This window comes from Mustela putorius, unplaced genomic scaffold (assembly GCF_011764305.1).
Source record: "Mustela putorius furo isolate JIRA1106 unplaced genomic scaffold, ASM1176430v1.1 tig00003845_pilon_pilon_pilon, whole genome shotgun sequence".
NCBI lineage: Eukaryota > Metazoa > Chordata > Mammalia > Carnivora > Mustelidae > Mustela > Mustela putorius.
The window spans coordinates 39,746,899-39,765,521 of record NW_025421998.1 but is presented as its reverse complement, the minus strand read 5'-3'; the positions used below and the strand labels follow the sequence as shown (position 1 = coordinate 39,765,521).

General features: G+C 36.4%; 1 protein-coding gene across 1 annotated transcript in view; it reads right to left on the bottom strand.

Moving 5' to 3' along the window:
- Positions 1–833: 833 nt before the first annotated feature.
- Positions 834–18,623, bottom strand: part of SDHAF3 (succinate dehydrogenase complex assembly factor 3) — a 60,859-nt gene continuing 43,069 nt past the window's right edge. The window contains exon 2 of the mRNA XM_004767836.3: positions 834–1,068. Coding sequence (XP_004767893.1) covers positions 865–1,068 — 204 coding nt within the window. The 3' untranslated portion in view covers positions 834–864. The remainder of the gene's footprint in view (positions 1,069–18,623) is intronic.

The following is an 18,623-nucleotide window of genomic DNA, read 5'->3' as shown; positions in this document are numbered from 1 at the left end:
TAAATTTATATATAAAAAAACTTCAGGCAAAATTCCACAACTTTTCCAAGAAAGAGTCACTTTCTTATTTAGTCCAAAAATCAAATCCTATCCAGCAAGTAGTGTTACTTCAATAATATGAAGTCTTGTCTACTACTCATATTGATCTACATATTACAGACAGCATTAATAACATCCCCAAAATAAAATATTTCATTAATACCAGGCATTCTTAAAGCCTAAAAGCTTAAGAAATAAAGTAAAAAAAAAAAAAAAAAAAAACAGGGGAGTTAAAATAAGGGCTTCTGAACTTAAAATACTTATTTTTTCTTTAATTTTTTTTCAGTGTTCCAAGATTCATTGTTTATGCACCACACCCAGTGTTCCATGCACTACGTGCCCTCCTTAATACCCCCACCAGACTCAACCAACCCCCCATTCCCTTCCTTTCCAAAACCCTCAGTTTGTTTCTCAGAGTCCACAGTCTCTCATGGTTTGTCTCCCCCTCTGATTTCCCCAACTCACTTCTCTCCATCTCCCAATACTCTCCATACTATTCCTTATGCTCCACAAGTAAGTGAAACCATATGACTGACTCTCTCTCCTTGACTTATTTCACTCAGCATAATGTCTTCCAGTCCCGTCCATGTTGATATAAAAGTTGGGTATTCATCCTTTCTGATGGAGGCATAATAAATGGACCATATCTTCTTTATCTATTCGTCCGTTGAAGGACATCTTGGTTCTTTCCACAGTTTGATGACTGTGGCCACTGCTGCTATGAACATTGGGGTACAGATGGACCTTCTTTTCACTACATCTGTATCTTTGGGGTAATTAACCAGTAGTGCAACTTAAAATACTTGTTAAGCTTTATTGTATAGTCTAACATTTTGGTTTCCTGGATTCAGTCATACTGAATTGTCTATTGGGTTTAGTTGCTTCTTGCATCAGCTCCTGCAACTGTCCGATTTGTTCATCACGAAAGTCATTAAGTTTTTCTTCTGGGAGGGCAGCTCCAAAACATACTTTTTCTGTTGAATTTTGTCTGTTTTCATTAGTCTGTTGCCATAGCACTGCTGCATACACCTAATAAGACAAAAAACAAAAAGGCTTATATATATATAATTATATAATTAAGTACTCATCCATTTAATGTTAGAGGACTTGAAAAATTCTAATTCCAAGTCACCTATTTCTCTCTATCACTGAAGATACAAACAATATAGTTGTGTCTTTACTACTCACTGACAATTTCAAATATACCTTTTTAGAAAAGTTTTTAACCTAGAAATCTGTGTGCTGGGTGTAACCCATGAACAGACTCAAAGAACATGCATAAACCACCCAACAGTCATGTGCTAAATTGTATGCACATAAGCATTGCCGATAGTTCTGGGGCTGTAGCTTTCCTTGGGTTTTTATGGGGATGGAGGGCTCTTAAAAACTTAAAAGTGGGTTGCAAAATTCATGATTAATTCCCTTGTTACAATTAAAGCATTAATTTAAATCACACTAGAGAGAACGTTTTCAAACCTTTAACCCTTCTATATTTAATAATAATTTCTGTCAGGAAAAAATTCTACATTTTTCATGCTATCATTTTTCTCTTATTCAATCATCATCTTCAGCCTAATATTCCAACTACTATTGTCTTACACAGGGGATACTTTTTTGAAGCAGACTCTCCTGTATAGCCAATCTTTCATCAGACAGGAGGCAACCATGTGTTTTAGTTCATGAAGTTAAAAGATATATGCGCCCTCTATGTAAGTAAATATATCAGTTAACTCTATGTAATGCCACTAACTCCATCTGGTTTAATTAAATTGCTTATAACTGCTGGGTTGCCATTATCACCAAAGAAACTTTAATTCAAGACATTCCAAACCTTTAACCTGTATTGAAAATATTTGTTTTACAGAAATCTGTTTCATAAAATAACTAGAAAAGAGTTGCACATACCCCAAGCTTTAGCAATCCCACCTCAAAGTATACCCCACAGCAGGGTTTCTCAGCCTTCGCAATATTAACAAATTGGATAATGTGGATAATACTTTGTGGTGGTATACCTCCCTGAGGTATGCTCGACAATCTTGACAATCAAAAATGTCTGCAAACATTGCCAAATATTTCCTGGCAGGCAAAACTGACCCAGGTTGAGAACTATGGCCGTAAAGAGACTTTCAAACATGTGAATGAGTAGCACAAGAAGCTTGGTATTACTTGCCAAAGCAAAAATGGAAGTGATCTCATGGTACTTTTCAGTAGGAGGAAGGACAAATACACTAAGGTTTATTCAGATACTTCATCTCTTCAAAGAGCCAGCTTTTGGTTTCACTGATCTTTTCCATTATTGTTTTCATCTCCATTTCATTTATTTCTGTTCTGATCTTTATTATTTCCTTCCTTCTACTAGATTTGGGCTTTGCGTGTTCTTTTTCTAGCTAGCTCCTGCAGGTGTAAGCTTAGGTTGTTGGAGATTTATCTTATTTCTTTTTTTTTCCTTTTTCTTTTATTCTTTTTTTTTTAATTTTTAATTTTTTATAAACATATATTTTTATCCCCAGGGGTACAGGTCTGTGAATCACCAGGTTTACACACTTCACAGCACTCACCAAAGCACATACCCTCCCCAATGTCCATAATCCCACCCCCTTCTCCCAAACACCCTCCCCACCCCAGCAACCCTCAGTTTGTTTTGTGAGATTAAGAGTCACTTATGGTTTGTCTCCCTCCCAATCCCATCTTGTTTCATTGATTCTTCTCCTACCCACTTAAGCCCCCATGTTGCATCACCACTTCCTCATATCAGGGAGATCATATGATAGTTGTCTTTCTCCGCTTGACTTATTTCGCTAAGCATGATATGCTCTAGTTCCATCCATGTTGTCGCAAATGGCAAGATTTCATTTCTTTTGATGGCTGCATATTATTCCATTGTATATATACCACATCTTCTTGATCCATTCATCTGTTGATGGACATCTAGGTTCTTTCCATAGTTTGGCTATTGTGGACATTGCTGCTATAAACATTCGGGTGCACGTGCCCCTTTGGATCACTACGTTTGTATCTTTAGGGTAAATACCCAGTAGTGCAATTGCTGGGTCATAGGGCAGTTCTATTTTCAACATCTATAAAATGTTGAAAATAGATTTATCTTATTTCTTGAAGTAGGCCTGTACCACTGTAAGTTTCTCCTGAAATGGCTTTCACTGCATCACAAAGATTTGGGGCTGTTGTGTTTTCATTTTCATTTGTCTCCATGTTTTGTTTTGTTCATTTCCACTTGATTTCTTTGTTGACTCATTGCTTGTTCATTAGCCTCCATGTGTTTGGGTTTTCTCCATCTTTTCCTTGTGAGTGATTTCTGGTTTCATTCCCTTGTGGTCGCAAAAGATGGATAATAGGATTTCAATCTTCTTAAATTTACTGACACTTGTTTTGTGGCCTAACATGTGATCTATCCTGGAGAATTGCCAAGTGCCCTTGAAGAGAATGTATATTCTGTTGTTTTGGATGGAATGTTATATATGTAAGTCCATCTGGTCTTAAAAAAATGTAAAGCTGCTGTTGCCTTATTAATTTTCTGCCTGAATAATCTACCCATTGATGTAAGTGGGATGTTAAAGTCCCTTACTATTACTATATTACTCCCAATTTCTCCCTTTCTATCTGTTGGGTGTATAGCTATTTATAACTGCTGTCTCCTCTTGTTGGATGATCCCTCTATCATTATGTGGTGCCCTTCTTTGTCTCGTTACTGTCTTTGTTTTAAAGTCTATTTTGTCTGATGTGAGTATTGCTTCCCCGTTTTTTTCCCCTCCCTTTTAAAATGGAGTATCTTTTTCCATTCTTTCAGTTTCAGTCTATATGTGTCTTCAGCTCTAAAATGAGTCTCTTGTAGACAGCATATAGATGGTCTTTGTTTTTTTTTTTACACATTCAGTAATCTAATGTCTTTTGATTGGAGCATATAAACCATTTACATTTGAAGTAATGATTGCCAGGTATGTTTTTGTCATTTTGTTAAACTGCTTTCCAGTTGCTTTTGTAGTTCTCTGCTCATTTCTTCCTTTCTTACTCTTTTCCCTTGTGATTAGTGACTGTGCTGTTATGCTTGGCTTCTCTTTATTTTTTGGTGTACCTACTCTAAGTTTTCAGTTTGTGACTAACATGAGGTTTATATGTAACATTATAAGTTACATTAAAATGGTGGCCACTTAGGTTTGAAAACATTCTAAAGGAACTTTTTAACTCCCACTTCCACAGTTCATATAAATGTTGGCATATTATACATCTTTTTATTCATATTTCCCTACTTCCAGTTAGGGCCTTTTCTTTTCCACTTAAAGAAGTCCCTTTAACTAATTTCTTGTAAGCTTGGTTTAGTTTAACTTTTCTTTGGAAAACTATCACTCTTTGCCAAATAGGGAAAAAAAAAAGCCTACAACCAAGAATATTCTTTCAGCTTTTTACAGGCCAAAAGGGAGTAATAAGATACATTCAAAGTTGCTGCTGTTTCCCTCTGTTGCTGCTTTAAAATTTTCTATTTATCTCTAATGTTTGAGATTTCAATTTCTATGTGTCAAGTAATGTGGACCTCCTTGGGTTCATCTTGTTTGGAACTCTGTGTGATTCCTTGACCAAGATGTCTATTTCCTTCCGCTCTCTCTTCACCTTCTGGGACCTCTATAATGTGAACGTGCATTTGATTTTGTTCAAGATATCTTTTAGCCTCTCATTTTTTAAACTCCTTTTGCTGTTCAGCTTGGATGCTTTCTATGACCTTGTCTTCTAGATCACTGATCAGTTCCCCTGCATCCACTAATCTACTGTTGATTCCCTCTAGTGTATTTCTTGTTTGTTATTGTATTCTTCAACTCTGACTGGTTCTGTTTTATATTTTCTGAGTTCTCTCCAGTCCAGTGAGCACCTTCCTGATCACCACTTTAAATTCTATCATACATATTGCTTATCTCCATTTCATTTGGAGTATATTCCCTTCTGTCTCACTTTGACATCTGGTGTTTCTTTCTATGAATTAGAATTCTCCTAACCTTTAAGGAATGGTCTTTTATATGGTCATCCCCAATCTCTCTGTGCAGAAGGCACCCTGGCAGGACAGCCAAAGTGAAAGAAAAGTGGGGGGTCCTCAGGCATTCAATGCAGAAGGTGCCCTGGTAGGGCAGGTGCTGAAAGTCCCAGGGTGCTCAGTACACTTAAGATAGGAGGTTCCAGAGCACTCTGAGGTAAGAGGGCCCTAGCAAAGCCATCTGGAGCCAGAGTGGTGTGGGTCTAGAGTGTTCCAAGGTGGTTGGTACCTGTGTCACCTTTGATGATGGCTGGAACTGCAGTAAGTGCTGACCATGAGAGTCCTGGTTTATGTTGCTCTGAGGCTGCCTTGGTGGGATGGCTGGGGCTGGTGTGGCCTAGGGTCCCGGGGCTCACTGGGGTGATAGGTCAGCTAGCGCACCCATATCCTTCTCCTGTCCATGCTATCAAGGTGAAGGGGAAAAGTAAAGCAAGGCTCTTATCAGCCCCTCCTACCCAGAAAGAATTTCAACAGCTCCCTTCTTGTTTGGCAGATTTTCCCTTCTTGTTCAGATCCTTTATACTGTAGTTGTTCTTTGGTTTTTGTTTTGTTTAGATGAAGACAGGTGCACTCCTTAATCCTCATCACCTATTTCACCCATTCTCCCACCCATCTCCTCTCTGGTAACCATCAGTTTGTTCTCTTAGTCTGTTTCTTGGTGTCTCTCTTCTCCCTCACCCCCCATTAGTAAAATCATATGGTATTTGTCTTTCTCTGACTTATTTCACATAGTATTATTTTCTCTAGCTCTACACATGTTGTTGTAAATAGCAAGATTCCATTTTTTATGGCTCAGCTATAGTCCACTGTATATACATACCATACTTTATCCATTTGTACATCAGTGGACACTTGGCCTCCTTCCATAGTTTATTACAGCATTACTGGATTATAGAATCTATTTTGAACTTTTTGAGGATACTCCATACTGTTTTCCACAGTAGCTGCACCAGCTTGCATTCCTACCAACAGTGCATGAAAGTTCCTTTTTCTCCACATCCTTGACAACACTTGTTTCTTGCGGTTTGGTTTTAGTCATTCTGATAGGTATGAAGTGATATCTCATTGTAGGTTTGATTTGCATTTCCCTAATGGTGAGTGATACCGGGTATCTTTTCATGTGTTTGTCAGCCACCTGCATGTCTTCTTTGGAAAAATGTCTGTTCATGTCTTCTGCCCATTTTTTAACCGGATTATTTGTTTTTTGGGGTGTTGAGTTTGTTAAGTCCTTTATATATTTTAGATACTAGCCCTTTATCTGATAGGTCATTTGCAAATATCTTCTCTCATTCAGTACGTTGTCTTTTCATGTGGTTGGTTGTATCCTTCACTGTGCAGAAGCTTCTTATTTAGCTATAGTCCCAATAGTTTATTTTTGCTTTTATTTCCTTTACCTCAGGAGACAGACCTAAGAAGATGTTGGTATGGCCAATGTCAGAGAAACTACTGCCTGTCCTCTCCTCTAGGATACTTATGGTTTCAAGTCTTACATTTAGGCCCTTAGAGTTTATTTTTACATATAGCAAAAAAAAAAAAAAAAAGTGGTCTAATTTTTATTATTTTGCATATGGCTGTCCAGTTTTCCCAGCAGCATTTGTTGAAGAGACTGTCTTTTTCCCACTGTATATTCTTTCCTCTTTTGTTACAGATTAATTGACTATATAATCATTTTTATTTCTGGGTTTTCTGTTTTGTCCCATTGATCTATAGGTCTATTTTTATGCCAATACTATACAATTTTAATTATTCCCACTTTGTAATAAAATTTGAAGTCTGGAATTGTGATGTCTCCAGTTCTTTTTCTTGTAGTTGCTCTTTTTAAATGGCAGCCTTTTTTACTGTGCCTCAAGGCATCTGGTGTTGGTATGCACTAGATGGCCTGGGGCTCCCTGAGGCAGCAGGCCTGTCAAGGCACCCAGCCTCTTCTCCCAGCTGTACTTCCAAGAGGAGGAGGAACACAAAGCCTGGTACTTACCAACAGCTCTCCTGCTGTTTGGCAGGGCTCTAGAGCTGGTTCCTTGACATTCTAGTTGCCGTTTTAAACCACAGGTTTTTTCCTTTGGTCTAGAGCAAACATATCTGCTTAGCATCCCTCAGTACTATAGTCCCTCCCCACTATATCCTTCCCCACTATAGTCTGCAGTGGTTCAGGTTCCATATGTTACCACGTAGAGAAGAACAAAAGAAACAGAAACATGGTATATCTATGTTCTGTTGTGAAGAAGCTGTTCAGTCACCTGTCAGCTTTTTTTCAGGAGGAATTGCTCTAACAAGTTATGGATTTGGTATGACAATGTTGGAGGTAAGGTCTTCTATATTGCCATCTTGGACTAGAATTTCAGATACTACTTTATAATCCATTAACAGGTAAATTAAGTAAATCCCTATTAGCATGGACAAATGTCCAAAACAGAATCCAAAAAGTGGGTTTTAAAAAATTATTCATTTGTAGAAATGGGAAAATTCATTCTCAAATTCACATAGAAAAGTAAGAGGCTCCAAATAGCCAAAACATCCTTGAAAAAGCAGAACAAAGTTGGAGCACTCACAGCATACAACTTAAAAACTGGCAAAGCTACATTAAATAATCAAAATATAAACATACAGACCAACAGAATAAAACTAAGAGTCCAGAAATAAACCCTCCACATATCACCAATTGTTTTTCACTAGGGGGTCAAGTTCACTCAGTGGGGGAAAGAATAGTCTCTTCAATAGATACTACTGGGAAAACTGGATCCCTACCTCCCATAATAAACGAAACTTAACACAAAAATCCATGAAATTTCAGACCTAAATATAAGAGATAAAATCATAAAACTCCTAGAAGAAAACAGATAAATCTTTATGACCTTGAATTTGGCAACACATTCTGAAATATGACCCCAAAACATGAGCAATACAAGAATAAACAGGGCTTCATCAAAAGCTTCTATGTAGCAGAAAACATTATTAAGAAAGTGAAAAAATATTCACAATCTATTTATTTGATGAAAAAACTCAGACTTACATAAAAAGAACTCCTACATTTCAACAAAAAGACAACAGCCCTATTTAAAAATGGACAAAGACTTAAGTAGACATTTCTCTAATGATGATATACATATGGTCAACAAACACATTAGAAGTTATTCAACATCATTAGGGAAATGCAAATCAAAGCCCTGTTGTGTTGGCAAGAATCTGAAGAAAATGGAACCCTTAGCGAATGCTGATAAGAATATAAAATGGTATAGCCACTGTGGAAAACAATTTGGCAGTTCCTCACAAGGTGAAAGAATTACCATAGGACCCAGCAATTCCACTCATAGGTATATACCCAAAATAAATAAAAGCAGGAACTCAGATGCTTTCACACCTCTGTTCATAACAGTTTACTCACAACAGCTAATACACTCACTCTTTGCAGATGATATGATACTTGTGGAAAAACCAAAAGACTCCACCCCAAAACTGCTAGAACTCATACACGAATTCAGTAAAGTATAGAGATAGAAAATCAGTACACAGAAATCAGTTACATTTCTATACACCAACAATGAGACAGAAGAAATAGAAATTAGGAATCAATCCCATTTAAAACTTCACCCAAAACCATAAGATATCTAGGAATAAATCTAACCAAAGAGGCAAAGAATCTGTACTCAGAAAACTATAAAGTACTCATGAAAGAAACTGAGGAAAACAAAAAGAAATGGAAAAACATTCCATGTGCATGGATTAGAAGAACAAATACTGCAAAAATGTCTATGCCACCTAGAGCAATCTATACATTTAATGCAATCCCTATCAAAATACCATCAACTTTTTCAAAGAAATGGAACAAATAATCCTAAAATTTGCATGGGACCAGAAAAGACCCCAAACAGCCAGAGGAATGTTGAAAAAGAAAACCAAAGCTGGTGGCATCATAATTCCAGACTTCAAGCTCTATTACAAAGCTGTCATCATCAAAACAGTATGGTACTGACACAAAAACAGACACATAGATCAATGGAACAGAATAGAGAACCCAGAAATGGGCCTCAACTGTATGGTCAACTAATCTTCAACAAAGCACGAAAGACTATCCAACAGAAAAAATGTCTCTTCAACAAATGGTATTGGGAAAATTGGACAGCCACATGCAGAAGAATGAAGCTAGACCACTTTCTTACACCACACACAAAAATAAACTCAAAATGAACACCTCAGTGTGAGACAGGAATCCATCAAAATCCTTGAGGAGAACATAGGCAGCAACCTCTTCAACCTCAACTGCAGCAAGTTCTTCCTAGAAACATTATCAAAGCCAAGGGAAGCAAGGACAAAATGAACTACTGGGACTTCATCAAGATCAAAAGCTTTTGCGCAGCAAAGGAAACAGTCAACAAAACCAAAGACAACAGAATGGGAGAAGATATATGCAACTGACATATCAGATAAAGGGCTAGTATCCAAAATCTATAAAGAACTTATCAAAGTTAACACCCAAAGAACAAATAATCCAATAAAGAAATGGGCAGAAGACGTCCAAATGGCCAACAGACACATGAAAAAGTGCTCAACATCACTTCGCATCAGGGAAATACAAATCAAAACCATGGTGAGATACTACCTCATACCAGTCAGAATGGCTAAAATTTACAAGTCAGGAAATGACAGATGCTGGCAAGGATATGGAGAAAGGGGAACCCTCCTACACTGTTGGTGGGAATGCAAGCTGGTGCAGCCACTCTGGAAAACAGAACGGACATTCCTCAAAGAGCTGAAAATAGAGCTACCCTACAATCCAGCAACTGCACTATGGGGTATTTACCCTAAAGATATAAATGTAGTGATCTGAAGGGGCATATGCTCCCCAATGTTTATAGCAGCAATGTTCACAATAGCCAAACAATGGAAAGAGCCTAGATGTCCATCAACAGATGAATGGATAAAGAAAATGTCATATATATATATATGTGACATATATGTGACATCATATATATATTATATATGATACACACATACACACTTATATAATGGCATACTATGCAGTCATCAAAAACCCGAAATTTTGCCATTTGCTACAACAAATGGTGGATGGAACTAGAGGGTATTATGCTAACTGAAATAAGTCAATCAGAGAAAGACAATTATCATATGACCTCACTGATACGAGGAATTTGAGAAACAAAACAGGATCATAGGGGAAGGGAGGTAAAAATGAAACAAGAAACTAAAGAGGGAGACAAACCATAAGAGACTCTTAATCTCAGGAAACAAACTAAGGGTTGCTAGCGGGGAGGTGGATGGGAGGGATAGGTGGCCTGGTAATGGACGCTGGGGAGGTTATGTGCTATGGTGAGTGCTGTGAATTGTGTAAGACTCATGGATCACAGACTTGTATCCCTGAAACAAATAATATATTGTATGTTGTAAATAAATAAATAAATACCCCCCCCAAAGTGAACTGTAGATTTTTTTTTTAAATTTTTTGGCCTGCTTTGGAAATTAATAAAACTAAAAGGATAACCTAACAAGAGAAACAACCAGACAGGAGTACCCCCCGATACTTATCACCTATACCAAAAATCAACCTGTACCTAAGAACCCTATACATCTAACCCAGTTTACATAATCACATGTTAAACATCACTATGGGAATGTAATCAGCAAAATCCAGGCTACAAAGAAAACTACAAAAACAACCTCAATCTAAGAACAAATAAAGGAAAAATAACCTTACAGTGAGAAACCACTAAGACACCACCTTAACATGATCGAGGTTAACATCACCAGTAATAAGTGATATTGACAGCATGGAACCCCTGATAATGCTGCACTGAGAAGGGTATGTCATCTCCATAATATTTCTCTAATGTACAACCTCAATGCAATCATAAGAAAACATCAAACTGCAACTAAGGGACTCTTCATCAAATAACTACCAGTAGTTTTCAAATGTTTTAATGTCATGAAAGCAAAGACTAAAGAACTGTCACAGATCAGAGGAAACAATGGCAACATGACAACCACATGCAGTGTAGAACATTGGATTATACCCTGGAACAGAAAAAGAATATTAGCATAAGAACTGGTGAGACTGAATATACTAAGTAGTTAATAATATTGTACTGATGTTAATTTCTTAGTTCTGATCATTGTACTATAATTCTGCCAGATGTTAACAAGGAGGGGAGCTAGACTATTTTTGCCACTGTAAATCTAAAGTTAATTCAAATTAAAAAGCTAAAATAGTTTTTTAATTTCAAGAAAAGGGAGATTTAACAGACATCAATTATGATATATCAATTTATTTTTATTTTTATTCAAACAAAAATGCTAATTTAAAAAACTGGATGTTTGATTATACTAAGAATTTACCACTAATTTTGGAGATATGGTAATGGTATTATGATCACAATTTTAGAGTTCCTTTTATAGATAAATATTAAAGTATGTGAATAAAATTATGCTTGTGATTTGCTTTAAAATAATCTAAGGGTGAGGGAACAAAGTAGATGAAGGTACAAATGAAACAAGACTAGCCATAGTAGAAAAATACTAAAGCCAAGTGAGAGGGACTTGGTGGCTTGTTATATTCTCTCTATGTTTGTGTATGTTTGAAATTTTTTCTATTCACTGAAAAATGTACACACACATGCACACATGTAACACAGCAATTTAAACAGAATTAGCCATGTATAAATACCATTCAACTAAAACTATTATTTCAATCAGTCCTTTAAATATACCTACAAAGCTTCCCAAAGCACTGGAAAGCTCCCATGGCCTAATCTAAGCACAGGCCTGTGACTCGAGACTAGTCTGCTCTCAAATATTAAGTTCTCTAACCAAAAACCATAGCTCTCAATTCTTTTTGTTTGAACGAATGAAGGATAGTAAGTTTTTACTGCTAAATTTATTTTTTGTAAGTCAAAAAAAACTTTTTCAGATTAAGTATTAACTGTTCTTTGCCATGTCAACTTCTAAAATAACTTTTTTTTACTTACAGAGTCATCAGGGTTCAAAGAAGAAAACTAGTTTGCTCTGAGGCTATCCTCAAAAATTTTTTTTAAAAACTTAATTTTCTGGATTAAGGCTTTATTTGTGGTTGCAAGACTCTAGTACTTTTCCTGCCTCAGTCATGGAAGCCCACACAGAAAAAGGGGCCAGAAACTCAAAGTAGTTTGGAATGCTGAGGCCCTACATGGAGAGCACAGCTGGAAAGTCCCACAGTCCTATGGGAATGAGAATTTATGGGAATGAGAAATAAACTTCTGTTAAACTATACATACACCCCCCACCCAACACACACACACATTATTGAGTAATCTCTATGACCCAACATGGGGCTCGAACTCACATCCCAAAGATCGAGTATATGCTCCACATACTAAGCCAGCCAGGCACCGCCCCCTACCCCACATGGAGATCTTTATTTCTAATTAGGTCCTAACGATTACCTGGGTAACAAAGTTTTGTCCCTTTTATTTCCTGCTAATTACTATTGTTTGATCCTCACTCTCCTGCCAATTAGCCACTTCTTAAAGTTTCTCCTTCCTCTGTAGTAAATGTTCATTAGAGAACACACTTAGGTTCTTTAATGAAAAAAACCCTACTGTTACTAGCAGTTTTTCTTCTTTCTGTTTTTGGAACTATTTCTTAAATACCTTACCATTGCCATAATTTTTAAGCCATACATATTTTTTAAAATCTAAGTAAGACATAACAAACTTTTTAAATAGGTTTCACAGCAGTTTCCTTACCAAAAGAATAAATAGGATTTCAACTTGATACTGTAGCATATGCTTGTGAACCCTGATTAAATTCACTTTATATACCATTAAATTACCACTTGGATTTACAATATGAATCACTGGATTTGCACCATCTGCCCCACAAGCCAGCATCAAAGTAGGGTAAGACTCCTTATAAACCTGGCATACAAAAAATTGAAACAAATGTGGGCCACAATTTTTTAAGATGCCAATAATGAACACTGTTGATAAGAGAAAAACATTTGAACATGGGACAGTGATAGAGTCACAAAAAGCCAGGAATCAAGTAAATAAATCTATGGACTTCAGGCAGTTCAGACTATAATTGTGAATAATAGGACTATCAGGACAGAAAAGGTACTAGACCCATTCGTATCTTTAAAAAAAAGTCTTACATGTATATAGAAACAGATATAAGGTTTGGTCAAATTAAATATAGTACACATAAACTATGCAACAGTCAAAAAGAGGCCCCTAAGTGAAAAAAGCAGTTTGCAGATTGTTTTTTAAAAAAGTCATTTTAAAAAATTTTTTGAAAAAAAAGTCATCTTATATGTTTTTAAAATTCATACACATTTATATAGGTAATAGAATACTTACGTATTTATACATGTAAATGAAGAAGCTGAAAGGATGCCCACAAAAGTTTGGGGGGTGGTCTTTCATATTTTGTTCTGAATATTTCACTTCTATAATGTTTTGATCTTTTATAATATTGAATATTATTTAAGTAATTAAATGGAAGGAAAACAAAGCAAAAAGCTCTTTTTGACAAATTTTGGAATGGAGGAAGTTACAGCTCTGGTTTTCATGATTTGCCCCAAATCAATTTGTCAGAAAGACGAACAAAAGAAAACTCAAATTCTCATTTTGTTTAATCACATATCTGTTACTTGCCTTTTGTTCTTTAAAACAAAATTACAACTGAACAGCCCAAAAATCATGATACGATAATGCAAATTGTCAAACCCTAAATAAAATCGCTTCACAAAAGGATATTCATATTTAGAAAAGCATTTATCATAGGCCCCTTTGAAAAGTGAAAACAAATGGTTTAGGAAGCCTAATCTTTCTTTTGAACTATGTATTATATGTATTATTATTAATCATATCAATACCCCTTCTAGGCATATATGGTGCTGCCATGCCCACAATCTCCTGGAAAGCTAAAATAAGAGTAATCTTTCAGATTCTTGCTAAATTTAATTATTTGTACTCCTTCAATGTAAACTCCCAAAGAGAAAGACAACTAGTAGATCCAGAAGGAAAGTTACCTTTCTCCCCAAAATTAATTACTGGAAGATTTTATTTAGCAACATTGAACCAACAAAGTTTGGAACATTCAGTCAAGCTTTCCCTGGAGAACTGATTAAAAATGCCATGCCTTCTGGAGGAACAAAAACAACAAAAACACCCCCCTCCATAAAAAACCTGAAAGTTACCTGAATTACAATAACTAAATTCAAAGACACCTTAGGGATTTGAAGCACAGCTGCCCAAGTCGTTAATACAGAATATGTTATATTATAAAAAAAAAAAAAAGGAATCTATGTTAATAATCTGTTTTGTTTTGTTGCTGACAGATTTTATAATTTTCATGTCAGTGATCGCAGATCTATTGTTATAGCACAAAACATCAAATACCACTTACACTATTTTTCAGCACCCGAATAGTTTTAAAACATCACACCGATTCACAGAACTCAAACAACAAGAATAGAAAGTAGTTTTTCTTTCTATTTCTCAGGTGGCCATGAGCTGGGCCTCTCTGGAATCAAGTTCCCCAGGGAAGGGAGGCAGACTCAGGATTCACCTGTGACTCCAGGGATAAGCAAAAAAGGTGTTAGCTGCTACTCAAAGCAGAGCAAAAAAAAAAAAAAAGACTAAAAGCATGAACTTGGAAGGTTCCTGGTAGTGATGTAGTAAGGAAATGCAGAGGAGATCTGGTTCACAAACACTCTTTATACTTGTTTACTCTGAACGCTATTTGTCCTTGACATTAGTCCCATACAAATCAAGTATTTTGTAATAGCAGAAAGTCAGTACATGTAAGTACATTTCTGTTTAGGAAATTCATCCATTGTACTTAAGGTAAATATTATAACAGAAGATATCTTACTTAAAGGCAACTCTTCATCACCCAAAAACAAAATTAAAAAAAAATTTTTTTCCTGGTCATTTTTAAAACTATGAAGTTAAGGAGCGCCTGGGTGGCTCAGTGGGTTAAAGCCTCAGAGGAAGGGGATAGAGCGCTGCATCAGACTCTCTGCTCATAGGGGAGCCTGCTTCCTCCTCTCTCCCTCTCTGCCTGCCTCTGCCTACTTGTGATCTCTGTCAAATAAATAAATAAAATCTTTAAAAATAAATAAAATAAAACTATGAAGGCAAATGCATTATATGTACATTTTATGATTTAGCAACTTTATTCTTTTGTAATATAATTTGCTTCTATAAGTTTACAATACTTCATTATGTTCTAGATATAGAATTAAATGTATAATACTATGAACAATTAACACAGGATATTTTAACATGATAAAAACTATTGTCAAACTCTCTAACTGGACATCTTTATTAATTAGAACTACCCTACATGTATAGTATAGGATTATTGTGAGAATTAAATTATAAAGTTAATATTTTTAAAAAGATCTTTGCATTCAGTCTGTAAAATACCGTAGAATTCTCTTTGTGGTTATGTGTGTTTGTGAGTACTCTTGCCTGGAATGCTCTTTTCATGCCTGGCCTCTTACCATCAACTCACAAATTAAATGTCTCTTCTTTAGGCCTTCCGGATTTCTTCCTATGTAACTGTTACTCCTGTTCTCAGTATCCTAATCTGGTATTTTTATTTTCCCCACTAGAATGAAAAGTCCATGAACATAGGGACACATCTCTCTTTTTCACTACTGAATTATTCATCTAACATGGTACCTAGAGCAAAGAAAGTACTCCATAATTATTACCTTCTTAATGCTGAACTAAATGAGTGTTGTCCACACATCTACCCGAAACCATTCTCCCAAGGTATTATATGCACAAAGTTAATGCATAATCGCCAAATATGCCTGCTTTATCTATATCTAGTTTTTTTTTTAAGATTCATAATTTCAGACATTTGAGGGGAGTATGGATATTTTCTTAAAGTGAAAATACAAAATCTTATTTCTTACTGATGACACTGTCAAAGGTTATCTTTGCTCATGGTTGTCAAATATTTTAGTCTCAGAATTTCCTATTCTTAAGTACAAAGAGGTTTTTATGTGAATTATATCAGTATTCACCATATTAAGAATTAAAACATTTTAAAATTCATTAAAAAATTACCAATAAACTCATAAAATAACAGCACATTTTTATGAAAAATAACTTAAAGATAAAAACATCTTAGAAGGATGGTACTGGTTTATAGGTCTGCAAATCTAATGACTGGTTCACTACAAAGACATCTGGATTCTCTTTTCTATTGAAATATGTAATTTTGACGTACATAAGGAAAATCTAACCTCAAACTGATTAACAGTTGTAAAAAGGAAGCATTTTTAGTACTTTTTCTGATAATTGTGTTTATTATTCTTTGATACTACACCAAAACTAAACAAGTAGGAGTTTCTGGAGAGTTGCAATGTACCATATCCATAAACCTTTCTTAGTTGCTCCCCTTTACTCTCTGAATGAAATTTTTATTTCTACATGGCTTTGTAATAACATGCACTAGTCATTTGTAAAATCACTACTTTCAATGAGTTATACTGATCTCCCAAATGTTGATGTTTTACTATACAATATTTTAAAATTATATTTACTAATAACTCCACTGACAAAATGAGAAGAGTCTTTGTCTTGGGAACTGTCTACCAATTGGGGGTAGAGGAAGGACAGTTTTCCAAAATCCAAATTTTTGCGCAGAAGCTCAAATTTTATCTTTGGCCATCAGTGTCAATTTTCCATGAAGTGACAGGCTCACTCCATTCATTTTTGAGAAAATATCTGCAAATACCCACATCTGAGAAATGACTACTTGTTGACATTCTTTTCAGTAAAAACTGTAAACTTTAAAAAGTGAGTACCTTAACTTTCAACCCGAATATCTTTATAAGAGCTTTTATTCAAGACAATCATCATTCTTTGGTATGAGGCCACACTGTTTCATAAATACTTCTTATTTCTTCACAGAGAATATTTAAAGAACATACTCAAAGGTAAAGACTGAATAAAATTAATAACATTTGCTGTTTCATTAAGGATATTCTTAAATAAAATTGACTTTCGGGAAAAAAAAAAAAAAAAAAGAGAGAGAGAGAGAGAGAGAGGCAGGGAAGTTCAGGAAAGATCCAGAAGAGGATTGTGAGTTCCCTTCATCCCACAGACACAGACATAACAAGATAACCACTACATATATGCAACTGGCTCTGAAAATGACCTGAAGACTAGCAGAAAAGACCTTCCACATTACTCACAGAGAGGAGGCCACACTGAAAAGGCAGAAGAGGCAGAAACTCCAAAAAGACTAAACACAAACTGGAGGGACACCCCAAGCACAGAGAAGCCAGAAAATCAGACACCATACCAGGCAATAGAGACCCACATTAGGAGGATGAGTCCCCATAACAAACATCTGGCTTTGAAAACAAGTGGGGCTTAACTTTACGAGCTTTTTAAATAAGCAGGACTTAACTCCAGGTACTTTAAACCTCACTGGGCTTAATACCAGGGAGGGCCAAGGTTGACAGGAAACCTAGTCCCTGCTCTTTAAGAGCCAGCATAATGAACTGGGCCAGAGACACAGCCCAGAAGCAGCAGTTTGAAAGTGCCTGGATATACATGAAGGAGATTTATTTACTAATCTCAGAACCTATGTGGGCAGGGCAGGGATCTTCAGGAAACTTCTCCAGGAACAAAATGCTGGCATTTTGTTGTTTCCTTTCCACAACCTGGAAAGCCAGAACTAACAGTATCTATCTTGCTAGTACAACGTGCCTGGCCCCTGCATTCTCCTAAGAACCTACCCATCTAACCTGCCTGCCTTGGCTGACTTCCCTCCAAAGCACCTCCAGCTCTACCACACCCTGCAAGCAGCCTCCACAGAGACCACCATTCCAAAGTGATGACTGTCCTGAGGAGAGGGGAGGATAACCCCAGTCACCAGCATGCCTGCAGTTCTTCTATAGCTGAGTCTCTTAGCTGGTTGCACAGGGAGCAAGCCCTTCCATTCAGTGCACCCGCAACTGTGGCAGGGAGGTTAACTGCAGACACCTAGTCTGGCTGCTGGCCCCACCCACCTAAAGCTTGTGGTGGCCTCAGTAAAGCCCAATAGCACAGGGACAAAACCCTGACAGGTGCACTCACAGCAGGCAGATGTCATTGCAGCTAACTGGGCTGAAAACAAGCATGGCTCAGCCGCAAGAGTAGGGTGCATGCAGTCCACACAGAAGACACCCCTGGAGTGCCTGGTTCTTATGACTAAATGGGATTGAGCGACAGGGCACCACAGGACCTGCTGTACACAAGGCCACTACTTTCAAGACCAGGAGAATGGAGCCAGCTTCTCTAATACATAGTAACAAACACAAGAGTTAGACAAAATGAGGAGAAAGGAGAATGTATCCTAAATGAAAGAACAGGACAAAAGGACAGAAAAATGAATTAAATGAAATGGAGATAAGCAAAATGCCTGATAATTCAAAGTAATGATCATAAATATTCACTGCACTTGATAAAAGAGTGGAAGAACTCAGTGAGAACTTAAAGAGATGGATAATATAAGAAAGAATCCATAGAGCTCAAGAATTCAAGCAGTG